Source organism: Oncorhynchus masou, chromosome 9, assembly GCF_036934945.1.
Source record: "Oncorhynchus masou masou isolate Uvic2021 chromosome 9, UVic_Omas_1.1, whole genome shotgun sequence".
In the NCBI taxonomy this organism is placed as follows: domain Eukaryota; kingdom Metazoa; phylum Chordata; class Actinopteri; order Salmoniformes; family Salmonidae; genus Oncorhynchus; species Oncorhynchus masou.
In genome coordinates, this window is record NC_088220.1 from 16,403,898 (window position 1) to 16,422,231 (window position 18,334).

The 18,334-nt window shown below is 42.3% G+C and overlaps 1 protein-coding gene across 1 annotated transcript in view; it reads right to left on the reverse strand.

The window, feature by feature from the left end:
• Positions 1-2,334: 2,334 nt before the first annotated feature.
• Positions 2,335-18,334, reverse strand: part of LOC135545569 (monocarboxylate transporter 8-like) — a 43,687-nt gene continuing 27,687 nt past the window's right edge. Inside the window, exons 5-8 of the mRNA XM_064973272.1 lie at positions 17,418-17,561; positions 13,811-14,039; positions 9,726-9,980; positions 2,335-9,583 (exon numbers count right to left, since the gene is read on the reverse strand). Coding sequence (XP_064829344.1) covers positions 9,742-9,980; positions 13,811-14,039; positions 17,418-17,561 — 612 coding nt within the window. The 3' untranslated portion in view covers positions 2,335-9,583; positions 9,726-9,741. The remainder of the gene's footprint in view (positions 9,584-9,725; positions 9,981-13,810; positions 14,040-17,417; positions 17,562-18,334) is intronic.

Here is an 18,334-nt window from a genome sequence, read left to right on the forward strand (position 1 = left end):
ACAAACAGACTCTGCTGGACAAATGTTGGCAAAAACATCCCATGAGGCACAAACTGGTTGAATCAATTGTTTCCACGTTATTTCAACTCCAAAAATCTGTGATGACATTGAATCAATGTGGAAATCTGATTGGATTTGAGAGGAGAAAAAAATCAGCGTAAGGGCATGTATTTTTTTCACCCAATTTTTACCTAAATCCAATGACATATCTGCAATTTTGATTGATTTTAAGTCAAATTCACATTAGTTGACAACTCAACCAAATATAGATCCAAACTAGACGTTGAACTGACGTCTGTGCCCAGTGGGATGACAGACAGAAAGTAGCATGTTACACTTTATCCCTGTCCAAACAATAACAGAGCACAATCCCTATCACCATAGGAACAGAAACATGTATATTCAGCTGGTTTTCACTCCAATAAAACCTTTAATAGGTCTTAATCATACTAGCGTCCTGTCCAGGGGATGTACTTGTACATGAAGCTTCCTCACGCTACAGAAACAGGACATAGGCCCTAAGAGGACAGGAGACCGGCCCATAGGGGCATGTTGGGGCCTTTCTGGTTCAGACAAGGCAGAACGTACTTTACTTAGTCATGTAAGCAATGATGACTGGACTCTGTTTTATATTTGGCAAACCCTCCTCTCTGTGTGTGTAAGTTAGTTTGTAACAACAATACAAATCATGTGACACCATCAAAGGAGCCTTAGGACTTCTAGTGTCAGATTGGTGTGAGAGAAGTTTCAGAACAGAGAAGCAGTTAGTAGTCCCTGGTGGTATGAGTCACACCTACTATGGAAACACCCATATGATTTCTGTTACATCTCTTCCTCCTGGAACCTCAGGCCCCTTGTCCACAGAACAATCATTCCCCTATAAATAAAATGTGCCAAATTCGTAAGTAGATTTCACAATGTGTAAAAACTTTACGGTTATGCAATCTGAGATGATTCCGTTGATCTGTGTGTGGTAATACTGTACTATCGCATAGTGGGTTTCTATTTTATTTTTGTGTGCTCCGTTACATCGTGAATATGAAGTGTCATATCTAGGTTGTCCCTAGAAACAATAGGGTTTAGTTGTGTTCAATAGTTCTACAGTATGACTCACTGTGTTCTGAAGGGGAGAAGGCGCCCTCTTTTGGAGACACTGTGCAAGTGCATCACTTAGCTACTGTTCGGTCCCTACAGGCCAACCAAGCAACCTATCCTTCCTACAAGAGCCATCTATATAGCCCCTTCCCCATTCACACACAGGAGAAAGCAGACAGTAACAGGAAACCATCTGTGCAACATTTTGGCAACAACCCTCGTGTCAACCACACAGTCCCCTGCTCCCCAACACTGTACTTAAAACTAATTCACTCAAACTAATTATCCACCCATCCATCCATCCCAGGCCAGGCTCAGACCTGCTTAGCCTGAATGTAAGCCACCAAAGAGGGGTGCAACAGGGTAGTACAACATGCCTGACTGCTGGTAGTTCTAAGACCTCACCAGAATTCTGGTGGTTATTTTCTGGTGCATTCAACGGCGCATGCTCGCTAACTCATTTTTGATTGGCAATTACGGTGATGCGGCCTCTGCAGAAGTCAGCCCATTCAAACGTCTTGCGCTTCGCTGAGCAGCGCACCGAGCACAGTTGAGAAGTTGTCAAGGAAGTGAGTTTGTGTTTAAACAAGACCTCACACCATCACCTACCGTCAACCAATCATGTCGATGCACAGCTATAAGGAGTCCTCCACCTGCGTCACCGACCGCCATATGGAGCCTCTGACCACATTTTTGGATCAATCATAAATTGTATTTCAGTGAGTAAAGTGGGTCAACTGGGAGAGCGGGGAGCAGAGGGAGAGTCTACATTCCAAATGGCACCCTATTCCCTATGTAGTGTACCCTATTTCTTATGTCGTGCACCCTCACGGCTCTGTTCAAAAGTAGGGCATTATAACAGACAATTTATGCTTGATCCGAAAATGTGGTCAGAGGCGCCATATGGATGGTGTTGCACAATCGCGGAGTCTCTGGAGGCATGCAGAGGCCACATTGAGTTCCATACTGAATCGCTGTATAAACACAAACTCACTTCCTTGACAACTTCCTTCACAACAGCTCTGAGGAAGCGCAAGAAGTATGAATGCCCTTATTTCTGCAGAGCCCATATCACCATAAATGCTGCACTGCCAATGCAGATGTGAGATTGACCGTATGGCGATTTTGAAGGGAATAGGGTACACTACATAGGGAATAGGGTGCCATTTGGGATGTAACCAACAGCTTGACACTTGGCTGCACTGATCCGGGGTCATGGAAATATGTCGCAGTCAGGGCACAGATAACAGGCATCATTTAATTTCTCCCTGAGTCATACTGAGACTGAGCTAACAGAACATCACATCATTTAACATCCCATAACACATTTACGGTAGTCATAGCTACTGTCAGACATAACTAAACCATGTTCATATGCAAATATGGAAGTTATTCACAGGGCTAAAATATACACTGTTTCCCAATTAGTCAGACATAATATCACATAGTTTAAACTATAGCATATAGAAATATGCCAGTTAGTCAGAGGGCAGTTAACACACACCATGATGCTCAGCCTCAGTGCATTTTGCAATGAGTCATACTGTGTCTCACACACACACACACTTACTAGTATATTATTTCCAGAGACATACAGTATAATGCTGTGGATGGCATTACTCAGCTGGCCAGAGAAAACTCAGTTCCCATCATATTACACGATAACAAACTGTGTTTTATTACAGATCCGAAATAACTTGACATGTATTTAGCAGCATCTTCATTTCAAATCTTGTGGTTCCGATTGTTATAACATTTCTGGAAAAAATACAATGGAAAATATATATATCTGAAAAGTTGAGGTTCAGGAAGAGATTGGTGAACGTTGGTAGGAAATCTGAGGTGAGAGTTGTGATGAAAATAACAGCAGAAACATTGTGTAAGAGATGAGATAAAATATTAAACAAGAGCAGCACAGTCATGTAGTCTATGGGTGACACAGTCAGGGTGATGTACAGTCTACGGCAGACAGTCAGGGTGATGTACAGTCTACAGGTGACACAGTCAGGGTGATGTACAGCCTACGGGTGACAGTCAGAGTGATGTACAGTCTACAGGTGATACAGTCAGGGTGATGTACAGTCTACGGGTGACACAGTCAGGGTGATGTACAGCCTACGGGTGATGTACAGTCTATGGGTTATACACAAAAGCTAAAGAAGAAGAAACTAGGTAGGTGTGGTCAGAAGTATGCAGATGTGGGATACGTCCCAAATGGCTCTCTATTCCCTATATAGTGTGTTTGTTTTTTTACCAGGATCCATAGGGCTCTGGTCAAAAGTAGTCCGCTATAAAGGGAATAGGGCTCCATTTGGGACAGATACTTGGTGTACACCAGCCCAAGGACGTAATAAAAAGAGTATTTGACTTTATCTAACAGCCCTGTCTAACACACACTGGGCTGGATCAGACTAAAAAATGACATTGTTTGGGAGAAAACTCCCAAAAGATCACCGGGGTTCAGAATGCTATGGCTGCTATGGGGAGAGATACAATTAAAATAACAACAATATTAGGAAACAAAATGTAATAATGTAGTTATTTTAGCCGTGTACATATGAAGATGTATAATGAGATTCTACTCTCATTGAGTACATGCAAGCCTATGTGACCCTATCTGTGACCATTCCTTGAACTGGTACTGGGCCTAAAGATTTCAGGTGCAATATGCACTAGTGCCCACTCAGAAACCACTGCAGAGACAACAGGACTTTGACTAACCAAACAGTGGTTCAGCAAACAACACCATGAAGGCTGCATGTTTCCCTATCAGTCATTAACTACTCCTGTCCAAATATGTCTCAGTGGTTACAAATCTAATGTTTCAATAGCTGATCTCATCAAAACAGAAACAGAACAATGACCAAACTAAACAAGAGAATTAACAAAAGTACATATTGTAGTGTTTGATTACTCATCTACAGTATAAGAATAAGGATGCTTGGTGAGCCAACAGCATAGCCTGGTAGGACCAGACTGAATGCTGCACTCACAATGGTTCAATCTGATTTAAACCAGGCTATATCCAGCAAGCTCTCTGACCAACTATAGGATAATGATCAAAATAAGTCATCAAAAAGTACATATTGTATTGCAGCTTGCATGATCAAACAAGGTTTCCTCTTTCCATCTATCCTAAGGATGATAATGCACGGTGAGCTAGCAGGCTCTCCGGCCAGATGTAGGAGATATAGGAGCAGCATGGCGGTGAGATCAACAGAAGAGAGAAGAGATGGAGGAACTTAATGAGGTAGAGATAACTTGGTGACCCTTGTCCACTCAGTCTGCAGCCTTAATGGAGGCTAGGACCATAGGGATAAAAGCTATATTATATGGCAGGTACTGAACTGTCAGAGGGAATGACATTTAGAGAAGCAGGAAGGAAAAATAAAGAGTTTAAAAAGTATGGGTCACAGCCAGATGGGGGAGACGGAAGATGCATATCATATACACATACAGGTCTGACCAGAGCATCTCGTAAAGCAACAATAATGAGTATTAATAACTGGAGTTTTTGGGAAGATGTTGGCAGTATGTGAAGCTCTGTGGCTCTGAAACTAACAGCTGATATAAAAAACTACTACAAGCAAACATTTAATTTCACTTGGAAGTATGATGTCATAATTTGAAGAATGCCAACATATTTAACCAGATTACTGAGGTATTGACGTCTTTGTCCTCTCCCCGTTTCCCTCTCTGTCCTACCATTAGGTCTAGGTTGTGTCCCAAACATCACTCTATTCCCTTTATAGTGTGGTACTTTTGACCATAGGGAATAGGGTGCCATTCGGAAGACTCATATTCAACCCTTCTGTCGTGCGTAAAATGTAGTCTCATGTAGGTAAAGTGGTCCGTTTAAAATGTATGAAATGTAACAGCAACTGCAATTTCTTGAATTTCACTACTAGGGTGAAAAACTCCATGAGACAGTATCTGGTTATTACCGTGACGACGCATGAACCCAACAACCAGTATGTTGTCATCTGAAGATAAGAAGCAGCAAACTCATCAACAAAGAGTCATCAGTTTGATGTGGACCAATGGGAATCAGGCTGAAAAAAGGACCTAGCCAATGAGTGCATGCATGTAATATCAATCGTTCTCTGGTCTGTGGACCAATGCCCAAACACACACAGCAAAAACTATGGCCTTTCGATTCAAAATTAAGCTCAATGCACTTCATGTAGATTTGGATTGTTTGCAAAAAAAACTGGCAGACTAAAAGGTTATTTTTCTTTTCTTTCCAATTTTCACTTAGTCATATATTGACGCCAATGGGAGTCTGAAAGTGGATGTTAGGATTCACCCCCATAGGAATAACAAGATCGAAATGCCATTGTAAGAGACAGATCGTAAAAACAAAAAAACATTTAGAAACTTAAAAACAACAAAAACAAATCTGCAGAGTAAATAAAACATTGGCAAAACTTCTCAAGGTGTGTTTACTTTAAAGTATCCACACTTGTGTATGAAAAAGATCTGATTGACTTAAAGTCTTAGAAATGTGACTGTTAAAAACATGGATTTAAGGCTCTACAAAGTCAGAAGCCGGTAAATAATGTTCTGTTTGGTCTGGTACTCTCTTATCCGCAGCTCCGCCATGGCACAGGTTACATATGGAAAAACTGCGTACAGTGGGGAGAACAAGTATTTGATACACTGACGATTTTGCAGGTTTTCCTACCTACAAAGCATGTAGAGGTCTGTCATTTTTATCATAGGTACACTTCAACTGTGAGAGACGGAATCTAAAACAAAAATCCAGAAAAGCGTGATTGACCGTCATCTTGAACATTTTCTAATAATTTCGCCAACAGTTGTTTCCTTCTCACCAAGCTGCTTGCCTATTGTCATGTAGCCCATCCCAGCCTTGTGCAGGTCTACAATTTTATCCCTGTTTTCCTTACACAGCTGTCTGGTCTTGGCCATTGTGGAGAGGTTGGAGTATGTTTGATTGAGTGTGAGGACAGGTGTCTTTTCTACAGGTAACAAGTTCAAACAGGTGCAGTTAATACAGGTCATGAGTGGAAAACAGGAGGGCTTCTTAAAGAAAAAACTAACAGGTCTGTGAGAGCCAGTATTCTTACTGGTTGGTAGGTGATCAAATACTTATGTCATGCAATAAAATGCAAATTAATTACTTAAAAATCATACAATGTGATTATCTGGATTTTTGTTTTAGATTCCGTCTCTCACAGTTGAAGTGTACCTATGATAAAAATGACAGACCTCTACATGCTTTGTAAGTAGGAAAACCTTTAAAATCGGCAGTGTATCAAATACTTGTTCTCCCCACTGTATGTGGTTGAGGTGACTTCGTTTTAGTGGCTTTTCCAAGATGGAATCGCCATTGAGACCTATAGTACAATACAAAATTGAAAAAGATGTGTTTTTCCTTGATCGATCAGAAACAAAAAATAAATTGAAACTTGCAAAATATAACTGCAATAACTTATAATAACAGAAATATTTCAAATGTCCTATATTATGCCCTAGATCTACACTACCAGTCAAAAGTTTTCAAACACCTACTCATTCAAGGGTTTTTCTTTATTTTTACTATTTTATACATTGTGGAATAATAGTGAAGACATCAACACTATGAAATAACACATATGGAATATGAAAAAAAAGTGTTAAACAAATCAAAATATACAGTTGAAGTCAGATGTTTACATACACATACAGTGGGGCAAAAAAGTATTTAGTCAGCCACCAATTGTGCAAGTTCTCCCACTTAAAAAGATGAGAGGCCTGTAATTTTCATCATAGGTACACTTCAACTATGACAGACAAAATTAGAAGAAAAAATCCAGAAAATCACATTGTAGGATTTTTAATTAATTAATTTGCAAATGATGGTGGAAAATAAGTATTTGGTCACCTACAAACAAGCAAGATTTCTGGCTCTCACAGACCTGTAACTTCTTCTTTAAGAGGCTCCTCTGTCCTCCACTCATTACCTGTATTAATGTCACCTGTTTGAACTTGTTATCAGTATAAAAGACACCTGTCCACAACCTCAAACAGTCACACTCCAAACTCCACTATGGCCAAGACCAAAGAGCTGTCAAAGGACACCAGAAACAAAATTGTAGACCAGTACCAGGCTGGGAAGACAATCTGCAATAGGTAAGCAGCTTGGTTTGAAGAAATCAACTGTGGGAGCAATTATTAGCAAATGGAAGACATACAAGACCACTGATAATCTCCCTCGATCTGGGGCTCCATGCAAGATCTCATCCCGTGGGGTCAAAATGATCACAAGAACGGTGAGCAAAAATCCCAGAACCACACGGGGGGACCTAGTGAATGACCTGCAGAGAGCTTGGACCAAAGTAACAAAACCTACCATTAGTAACACACTACGCCGCCAGGGACTCAAATCCTGCAGTGCCAGACGTGTCCCCCTGCTTAAGCCAGTACATGTCCAGGCCCATCTGAAGTTTGCTAGAGAGCATTTGGATGATCCAGAAGAAGATTGGGAGAATGTCATATGGTCAGATGAAACCAAAATAGAACTTTTTGGTAAAAACTCAACTCGTCGTGTTTGGAGGACAAAGAATGCTGAGTTGCATCCAAAGAACACCATACCTACTGTGAAGCATGGGGGTGGAAACATCATGCTTTGGGGCTGTTTTCCTGCAAAGGGACCAGGACGACTGATCCGTGTAAAGGAAAGAATGAATGGGGCCATGTATCGTGAGATTTTGAGTGAAAACCTCCTTCCATCAGCAAGGGCATTGAAGATGAAACGTGGCTGGGTCTTTCAGCTTGACAATGATCCCAAACACACCGCCCGGGCAACGAAGGAGTGGCTTTGTAAGAAGCATTTCACGGTCCTGGAGTGGCCTAGCCAGTTTCAACCCCATAGGAAATCTTTGGAGGTAGTTGAAAGTCCGTGTTGCCCAGCAACAGCCCCAAAACATCACTGCTCTAGAGGAGATCTGCATGGAGGAATGGGCCAAAATACCAGCAACAGTGTGTGAAAACCTTGTGAAGACTTACAGAAAACGTTTGACCTCATTGCCAACAAAGGGTATATAACAAAGTATTGAGATAAACTTTTGTTATTGACCAAATACTTATTTTCCACCATTTTTTTCAAATAAATTCATTAAAAATCCTACAATGTGATTTTCTGGATTTTTTATCTCATTTTGTCTGTCATAATTGAAGTGTACCTATGATGAAAATTACAGGCCTCGCTCATCTTTTTAAGTGGGAGAACTTGCACAATTGGTGGCTGACAAAATACTTTTTTGCCCCACTGTAGGTTGGAGTCATTTTTCAACCACACCACAAATTTATTGATAACAAACTATAGCTTTGGTAAGTCGGTTAGGACATCTACTTTGTGCATGACAAGTCATTTTTCCAACAATTGTTTACGGACGGATTATTTCACTTATAATTCACTGTATCACAACTTCAGTGGGACAGAAGTTACCATACACTAAGCTGACTGTGTCAATTGGAGGTGTACCTGTGGATGTATTTCAAGGCCTACCTTCAAGCTGAAATAAATCATTCTCTCTACTATTATTCTGACATTTCACAATCTTAAAATAAAGTAGTGATCCTAACTGACCTAAAACAGGGAATTTTTATTTGGATTAAATGTTAGGAACTGTGAAAAACTGAATTTAAATGTATTTGGCTAAGGTGTATGTAAACTTCTGTATTTTATATTTGAGATTCTTCAAATAGCCACCCTTTGCCTTGATGACAGCTTTACGACATGATTCCATATGTGTTATTTCATAGTTTTGATGTCTTCACTATTATTCTACAATGTAGAAAATAATAAAAAATAAAGAATAATGAGTAGGTGTTTTAAAACTTTTAACCGGTAGTGTATATAATGAAACACCTACAGACAGAAAGAACATAACATTAAATAAAGTGTGAGATGCTTGTGGTCTAGACAGAGAAGTACAAAGTACTCCATTCAATAACTCTAATACCATTTATCTTTCTGAATAATCTGAACATACTGAAGCATATTAAAACATTTACATACTCTGATTCCAGACGTAATGAATTTTAAAAAATATTTGTTTTCAGGCGGCAAGCTCTATATGGTACACACTTATTGTGTGAATTCACATATTGAAGTCTAAAACCATTTTAAATGAGCTGAAAGACACAGGGAACGAGTGCACGGTTTTGGATTGTGTGACACCCAGGTCCTATGATAATGCCAATCGTCTCTCTCTTCGTTCAAGGATGATGATCAGTGACATGTTCCTCCTTTACTTCAGAGGGGGGAAAAACTTCTCCCCCTCTTTCCTTAGACCATAGGGATCACTATAAGGAACGAATGGCGTTCAGAGGAGAGGGCTGTGTCAGAGGTTGAGAGGTACATCATCAGGTTGTCCGTGGTCAGGGGCTGGGGTTCAGGGTTTCAGGGGCCGGGGTTCAGGGGCGAGGTGGAAGGGAGGAGGTGCAGGGACGGACAGATCTCAGGTGCTGGTGAATAGAATCCCTGAGAGAAAGAAGAAGGAAGAGAAAAATATCAAGTATCTGTGTGTGTGTGTGTGTGTGTGTGTGTGTGTGTGTGTGTGTGTGTGTGTGTGTGTGTGTGTGTGTGTGTGTGTGTGTGTGTGTGTGTGTGTCCCCTCTCATACCTTTGTGTAGTACTACTCAGATGTGTGTCTCCACGTCAGTGTACCCAGGCATCATGTTTCCATTAGAGCAGGCCGCCGGGGGCAGCATATGATCCCTGCTGGGGACATCCGGCCCCCCATCCTGACCCGCAAAGGCTCTCTGCTGCCGCCGGTGTATCAGGGGCACAAAGAACAGCACAATGCCCCCCACGATGGGAGGACCCCCTGCCAGGTAGAAGGCCACGTTGTAATCACCACAGTAGTCATGCAGGAGTCCTGGGGGACAAGGGAGGGAGAAGTTTCAGATGTAGTGTATAGAAGCACTACTTGTAACTCAAGATAGAATCACTGAGCAAATCTCAATTGTATTTCCTTGATTCCTCGTGTCCACTCTCAACGTCTCTTTCTCAAAATGAATTGGTGGAGAAGATCTAAGGGAGCAGCTTTGATATTCTCCCACTATCTTGGTGATTCAAGTTGTTTTACCTGTTTGTCTGATTTATTCCAGGAACTTGCTCAGAACTTATAATTATCGGTCTTAAAAATGTCTAAGAAGCTAAGAAATAGTTTATTATTCTGGAGGGCTGTCAGATGGTACAGCATCAGCAGTCAGGCGCCAGCTAGGGGCATGTCATTGCTTGATTATTTTTACAGGGTAACCATAGAAACCATGCGTACCACTAAATTGGGGTACATTTTGATAAAACGTTCCTCAGCAAAGTGTGTCTAGTGTATGTCCAGGGTGATGGGCAACACTGGCCAAAATATTCAGTCAGGAGCTAGCTAGCTATGTGGCCCTGCCATAAGCAAGAAATGTAAATGACAGATAATTCCTCCAACATCTGGCACTAAGAAAGAAATAAAAAGAGAGAGAGAGAGAGAGAGAGAGAGAGAGAGAGAGAGAGAGAGAGAGAGAGAGAGAGAGAGAGAGATATTCAGCCAGGCCTCACAGGGCGCAATGTCAATACAGAACACTGAGGCTCTGAGAAGGAGGACGAGCCAGGAGACAGACCCGGGTTTAAATATTATTTAGAATCTTTCAATTACTTAAGTCATGCTTGATTGAGCTTGCCTGGTGTGATGTAATCAATTATTCAGTCTACTAAAGTGTAGTCTGCAAACCCCGCACATCTGGCACTCAAGGCAGACTCAAGCAAAGCTCAATGTATAAAAAAATCTATCTAACACTATTTGAACCCAGGTCTGCTGGGAGGCGAGCAGACAGGCTTATGTCCAGTCTGGGTGCTCCTGCTGCAGACTGACGGGGCGTGATTCCTCCTCCTTCTCACTGGGATCTCTGGAGTGTTTTCAGCCAGAGAAAACTATTCTGAATATTGCAGATAGACATATAATGACTCCCTATTCAACATGACTGATACTTGTTCTACGTAATACATTTCTATCAGAAACATTGCATCACTCTGAACAGCACACTGGTGGTCTGAATAGAAATGTGGTGAGTGGCAGTGGAGAGTAGCAGAGCCCCATAAATGCAGCCATAATGTCTACAACCCATCGCTAAACTGTCCACTATCCGAGACTACTACTCCCTCTGTAACAAATTACCAGCCCGGGAACTCAGCCACTTTACTCAGGGTGCATCCCAAATTTCACCCTATTCCCTATATAGTGCACTACATTTGACCAGAGCTCTGTGGGCCCTGGTGAAAAATAGTGCACGCTAAAGGGGATAAGGTGCCATTCGGGATGCACACGCACTCTATTTACTCTATAGACCAGCTACATTCAGAACCAAGACCAATGACGTATATAAACGCAGTGAATATACGTATGTATATGGAGGAGACATGTCAGCTCAACGGCATGATAAACGCAAAATACATTATTCTAATCCTACCCCATTTATAATTCCATATGGAATGTGGCTATCCTCAAATGACTTAGTGCCTTTGGAAAGTATTCAGACCCTTTGACATTTTCCATAGGTTACAGCCTTATTCTAAAATTGACTAAAATGTTTGTTTTTTCCCCTAATCAATCATCACACAATAACCCATAATGACAAATCAAAAACATGATTTTATAAAAAATATAAAAACTGAAATATCATATTTCCATATGTATTCAGACCTTTGGCAGCGATTACAGCCTCAAGTCTTCTTGGGTATGGCGCTACAAGCTTGACACGCCTGTGTTTGGAGAGTTTCTCCCATTCTTCTCTGCAGATCCTCTCAAGCTCTGTCAGGTTGGATTGGGAGCGTCGCTGCACAGCTATTTTCAGGTCTCTCCAGATATGTTCGATCGAGTTCAAGTCCGGGCTCTGGCAGGGCCACTCAAGGACATTCAGAGACTTGTCCCGAAGCCACTCCTGTGCTGTCTTAGCTGTGTGCTTAGGGTCGTTGCCCTGTTGGAAGGTGAGTCCTGAGCGCTCTGGAGCAGGTGTTTAATCTATCCTGACTAGTTTAACCTCTATCCTGACTAGTCTCCCAGTCCCTCCTGCTAAAAAACATCCCAACAGCATGATGCACCGTTGGGATGGTGCCAGGTTTCCTCTAGAAGCAACGCTTGGCATTCAGGCCAAAGAGTTCAATCTTGGTTTCATCAGACCAGAGAATCTTGTTTCTCATGGTCTAAGAGTCTTTAGGTGGCTTTTGGCAAACTCCAAGTGGGCTGTCATGAGCCTTTTACAGAGGAGTGGCTTCAGTCTGGCCACTCTACCATAAAGGCCGATTGGTGGAGTGCTGCAGAAATGGTTGTCCTTCTGGAAGGTTCGCCCATCTCCACAGAGGAACTCTTGAGCTCTGTCAGACTGACCATCGGGTTCTTGGTCACCTCCATGACCAAGGCCCTTCTCCCCAGATTGCTCAGTTTGGCCGGGCGGCCAAGAGTCTTGGTTGTTCCAAACCTCTTCCATTTAAGAATGATGGGGCCACTGTGTTCTTGGGGACCTTCAATGCCGCAGACATTTATTGGTACCTTAACAAAAACAGTTTTTGCTTTGTCATTGTAGGGTTTTGTGTGTAGATTGCTGAGGATGTTTTTTTATTTAATCTATTTTAGAATAAGGCTGTAATGTAACAAAATGTGGAAAAAGTCAAGGGGTCTGAATACTTTCCAAAGGCACTATATATGGTACTATTATGCAAACTCGAGACTTTACTTTTCTCGTTGGGAAGGAATCGGTTCCTGTAGAGGAGAAACTAACCATCTTTTTATCACGTTGGCTTCCACTCCTAAGTTGAGGTGATACTCAGCAGCGATTGCCTGTCACATAGAAGTAAACCATCTCTTTATCACGTTGGCTTCCACTCCTAAGTTGAGGTGATACTCAGCAGCGATTGCCTGTCACATAGAAGTAAACCATCTCTTTATCACCTTGGCTTCCACTCCTAAGTTGAGGTGATACTCAGCAGCGATTGCCTGTCACATAGAAGTAAACCATCTTTTTATCACCTTGGCTTCCACTCCTAAGTTGAGGTGATACTCAGCAGCGATTGCCTGTCACATAGAAGTAAACCATCTCTTTATCACGTTGGCTTCCACTCCTAAGTTGAGGTGATACTCAGCAGCGATTGCCTGTCACATAGAAGTAAACCATCTCTTTATCACCTTGGCTTCCACTCCTAAGTTTTGAGGTGATACTCAGCAGCGATTGCCTGTCACATAGAAGTAAACCATCTCTTTATCACCTTGGTTTCCACTCCTAAGTTTTGAGGTGATACTCAGCAGCGATTGCCTGTCACATAGAAGTAAACCATCTTTTTATCACCTTGGCTTCCACTCCTAAGTTGAGGTGATACTCAGCAGCGATTGCCTGTCACATAGAAGTAAACCATCTTTTTATCACCTTGGCTTCCACTCCTAAGTTGAGGTGATACTCAGCAGCGATTGCCTGTCACATAGAAGTAAACCATCTCTTTATCACGTTGGCTTCCACTCCTAAGTTTTGAGGTGATACTCAGCAGCGATTGCCTGTCACATAGAAGTAAACCATCTCTTTATCACGTTGGCTTCCACTCCTAAGTTTTGAGGTGATACTCAGCAGCGATTGCCTGTCACGTAGAAGTAAACCATCTCTTTATCACCTGCCATTCAAAATGTTTGGAGGTCAGTATTTAGTAACCCAAGGAACCGATAGTACTCACCAGCGATGGGGGGTCCTGCGGTCATGGGCAGGGCCATGAGTCCCAGTAGGTATCCTATAGCCTGGGAGGCCTGCATGGGGCCCACCAGCTCAAAGGCTATAGGAGCCATGATGGTGATGAAGCAGCCATCACACAGCCCTAGGAACACACACACCACAATCAGCCCCTCAAACACCGTGCACTGGGGGATCATCATGGACATCAGCCCCAGCACCATGAACGACACCGACTGGGGGCGAGAAGAGCAGGGACAAAAAACAGGCAATAATTAATGCCATTTAGCAGACACTTTTCTCCAAAGTCACTTGAAGTACAGTGGTGTGGGCGTACATTTTACTTTGGGTGGCATTGTGTAACGTGTCGGAGAGAAGAGTCTTAGGTTAATGTTGTCCAATACCTCTCCAGACTAATACCTTCTCCCTTTATACACTCTTTCACTTCATACAGAAACAACAAAGCAACTGACCAACATGGCAAACAACTTGGGTCAAGTCCATGTTAAATACTTTCAACCACCTCAATTAGTTCCATTTTATCAAGCGCAGCGAGTATTTTACTTACACTACCGTTCAAAAGAATGGGGTCACTTAGAAATGTCCTTGTTTTTGAAAGAAAAGCCCTTTTTTGGGGGGGGGGAGTTTCCATACACTTAGATTGGAGTCATTAAAACTTGTTTTCAACCACTCCACAAATCTTTTGTTAACAAACTATAGTTTTGGCAAGTCGGTTAGGTCACCTACTTTGTGCATGACACAAGTAGTTTTTCCAACAATTGTTACCAGATAGATTATTTCACTAATAATTCACTGTATTACATTTCCAGTGGGTCAGAAGTTTAAATACACAAAAGTTGACTGTGCCTTTAAACAGCTTGGAAAATTCCAGAAAATTATGTTATGGCTTTAGAAGATTCTGATAGGCTAATTGACATCATTTGAGTCAATAGAAGGTGTACATGTGGATGTATTTCAAGGCCTACCCTCAAACTCAGTGCCTTTTTGCTTGACATCATGAGAAAATCTGGGATGCTGGCCTTCTAGGCAGAGTTGCAAAGAAAAAGCCATATCTCAGACTTGCCAAAAAAAGGAAAGATTAAGATGGGCAAAAGAACACAGACACTGGACAGAGGAACTCTGCCTAGAAGGCCAGCATCCCGGAGTCGCCTCTACACTGTTGACGTTGAGACTGGTGTTTTGTGGGTACTATTTAATGAAGCTGCCAATTGAGGACTTGTGAGGCATCTGTTTCTCAAACTAGACACTAATGTACTTGCCCTCTTGGTCAGTTGTGCTCCCACTCCTCTTTCTATTCTGGTTAGAGCCAGTTTGCGCTGCTCTGTGAAGGGAGTAGTACACAGCGTCGTACCAGATCTTCAGTTTCTTGGAAATTTCTCGCAATGGCCTTCATTTCTCAGAACAAGAATAGACTGACGAGTTTCAGAAGAAAGTTCTTTGTTTCTGGCCATTTGGAGCCTGTAATCAAACCCACAAATGCTGATGCTCCAGATACTCAACTAGTCTAAAGAAGGCCAGTTGTAATTGCTTCTTTAATCAGGACAACAGTATTCAGCTGTGCTAACATAATTGCAAAAGTGTTTTCTAATGATCAATTAGCCTTTTAAAATGATAAACTTGGATTAGCTAACACAACGTGCCATTGGAACACAGGAGTGATGGTTGCTGATAATGGACCTCTGTACACCTATGTAGATATTCCATTTTTTTTTTAAATCAGCCATTTCCAGCTACAAAAGTAATTTATAACATTAACAATGTCTACAGTCGTGGCCAAAAGTTTTGAGAATGATACAAATATGAATCTTCACAAAGTTTGCTGCTTCAGTGTCTTTAGATAATTTTGTCAGATGTTACTATGGAATACTGAAGGATAATTACAAGCATTTCATGAGTGTCAAAGGTTTTATTGACAATTACATGAAGTTGATGCAAAGAGTCAATATTTGCAGTGTTGACCCTTCTTTTTCAAGACCTCTGCAATCCGCTCTGGCATGCTGTCAATTGACTTCTGGGCCACATCCTGACTGATGGCAGCTCATTCTTGCATAATCAATGCTTGGGACTTTGTCAGAATTTGTGGGTTTTTGTTTGTACACCCACCTCTTGAGGTTTGACCACAAGTTCTCAATGGGATTAAGGTCTGGGGAGTTTCCTGGACATAGATATTTTGGGTCCATGTTTTGTTCCCCGAGCCACTTGGTTATCACTTTTTCCTTATGGCAAGGTGCTCCATCACGCTGGAAAAGGCATTGTTCCTCAGCAAACTGTTCCTGGATGGTTGGGAGACGTTGCTCTCGGAGGATGTGTTGGTACCATTCTTTATTCATGGTTGTGTTCTTAGGCAAAATTGTGAGTGAGCCCACTCCCTTGGCTGAGAAGCAACTCCACACATGAATGGTCTCAGGATACTTTACTGTTGGCATGACACAGGACTGATGGTAGCGCTCACCTTGTCTTCACCGGACAAGCTTTTTTACGGATGCCCCAAACAATCGGAAAGGGGATTCATCAGAGAAAATGACTAACTCAGTCCTCAGCAGTCCAATCCCTGTACCTTTTGCAAAATATCAGTCTATCCCTGATGTTTTTCCTGGAGAGAAGTGGCTCCTTTGCTGCCCTTCTTGACACCAGGCCTTCCTCCAAAAGTCTTCGCCTCACTGTGCGTGCAGATGCACTCACACCTGCCTGCTTCCATTCCTGAGCAAGCTCTGTACTGGTGGTGCCCCGATCCTGCAGCTGAATCAACTTTCGGAGACTATCCTAGCGCTTGCTGGACTTTCTTGGGCGCCTTGAAGCCTTCTTCACAACAATTGAACCGCTTTCTTTGAAGTTCTTGATGATCCGATTAATGGTTGATTTAGATGCAATCTTACTGGCAGCAATATCCTTGCCTGTGAAGCCCTTTTTTTGCAAAGCAATGATGACGGCATGTGTTTCCTTGCAGGTAACCATGGTTGACAGAGGAAGAACAATGATTCCAAGCACCACCCTCCTTTTGAAGCTTCCAGTCTGTTATTCAAACTCAATCAGATGACAGAGTGATCTCAAGCCTTGTCCTCGTCAACACTCACACCTGTGTTAACAAGAGAATAACTGACATGATGTCAGCTGGTCCTTTTGTGGCAGGGCTGAAATGCAGTGTAAATGTTTTTGGGGGATTCAATTCATTTGCATGGCAAAGGGGGACTTTGCAATTAATTGCAATTCATCTGATCACTCTTCATAACATTCTGGAGTATATGCAAATTGCCATCATACAAACTGAGGAAGCAGACTTTGTGAAAATGTATATTTGTGTCATTCTCAAAACTTTAGGCCACAACTGTACATCGTATTTCTGATCAATTTGATATTATTTTAAAGTACAACAAATGGTCTTTTCTTTAAAAAACAAGGACATTTCTAAGTGACACCAAACTTTTGAACGGTATTGTATGTATTTGAAATAGTCATGGATTTGAAGTATTTAGTAGCAGTCACCATCCAGGGGAAAAGACCAAGGGGATGTGGCTGACGTGCTTACCCATATTTAAACATCTGAATTGGTTCCAATTAAGCTGACAATTGAATGCCGAAGAGGGTTACCTCACCTGCATCCAGATCTTCTTGGCTCCGGGAATGAGGTCTCCTACTTTCCCGAAGAGGAGGCGTCCCACGCCAGATGAGGCTCCTATACACACCAACAGGATCCACTCCTTCTGGGGCTCCTTGAACTGCTCCTTCACGAAGTTCATCTGGTGGAAAAGAACAAGAGGAATTAACATTTAAAATGTCCATTGCTTAGGGCCTCCCGAGTGGCGCAGTGGTCTAAGGCACTGCAGTGCTAGCTGTTGGGTTGTGTGGGTTCGAGTCCAGGCTCTGTCGCAGCCGGCCGTGAATGGGAGGCCCATGGGCCGGCGCACAATTGGCCCAGTGTTGTCCAGGTTAGGGAGGGTTTGGCCGGCAGGGATATCCTTGTCTCAACATGCACTAGCGACTCCTGTGGCGGGCCTGGCGCAGTTGGCCAATTGGATACCATGAAATTGGGGAGAACAAGGGGTGAAAAAAATAAAATGTCCATTGCTGCTTTCAAACCAAGCCCCCTGGATACATACACCCCTGAGGGTTGGAAGCAGCCAAACCAAGCCCCCTGGATACATACATCCCCTGAGGGTTTGGAAGCAGCCAAACCAAGCCCCCTGGATACATACACCCCTGAGGGGTTGGAAGCAGCCAAACCAAGCCCCCTGGATACATACACACCCTGAGGGGTTGGACGCAGCCAAACAAAATACAGAATTGCACATCAAATGCGTAATAATTTTTTGATATGTCCTCATGGATTCTTTCATGTGTGTTATTCCCATGTTGAAATAATCAATGGGATTCTTAGTGAAGGGATTTCAATGGAGAAACAGGGATATTTTCTCCTTATAACATTTCAAATTTCCATAACCATTCCTTGGAATAACACATTTTTTCATCAACGTCCCACTGTCAGAAGAACTGTCAACAATGAAGCAGGAAG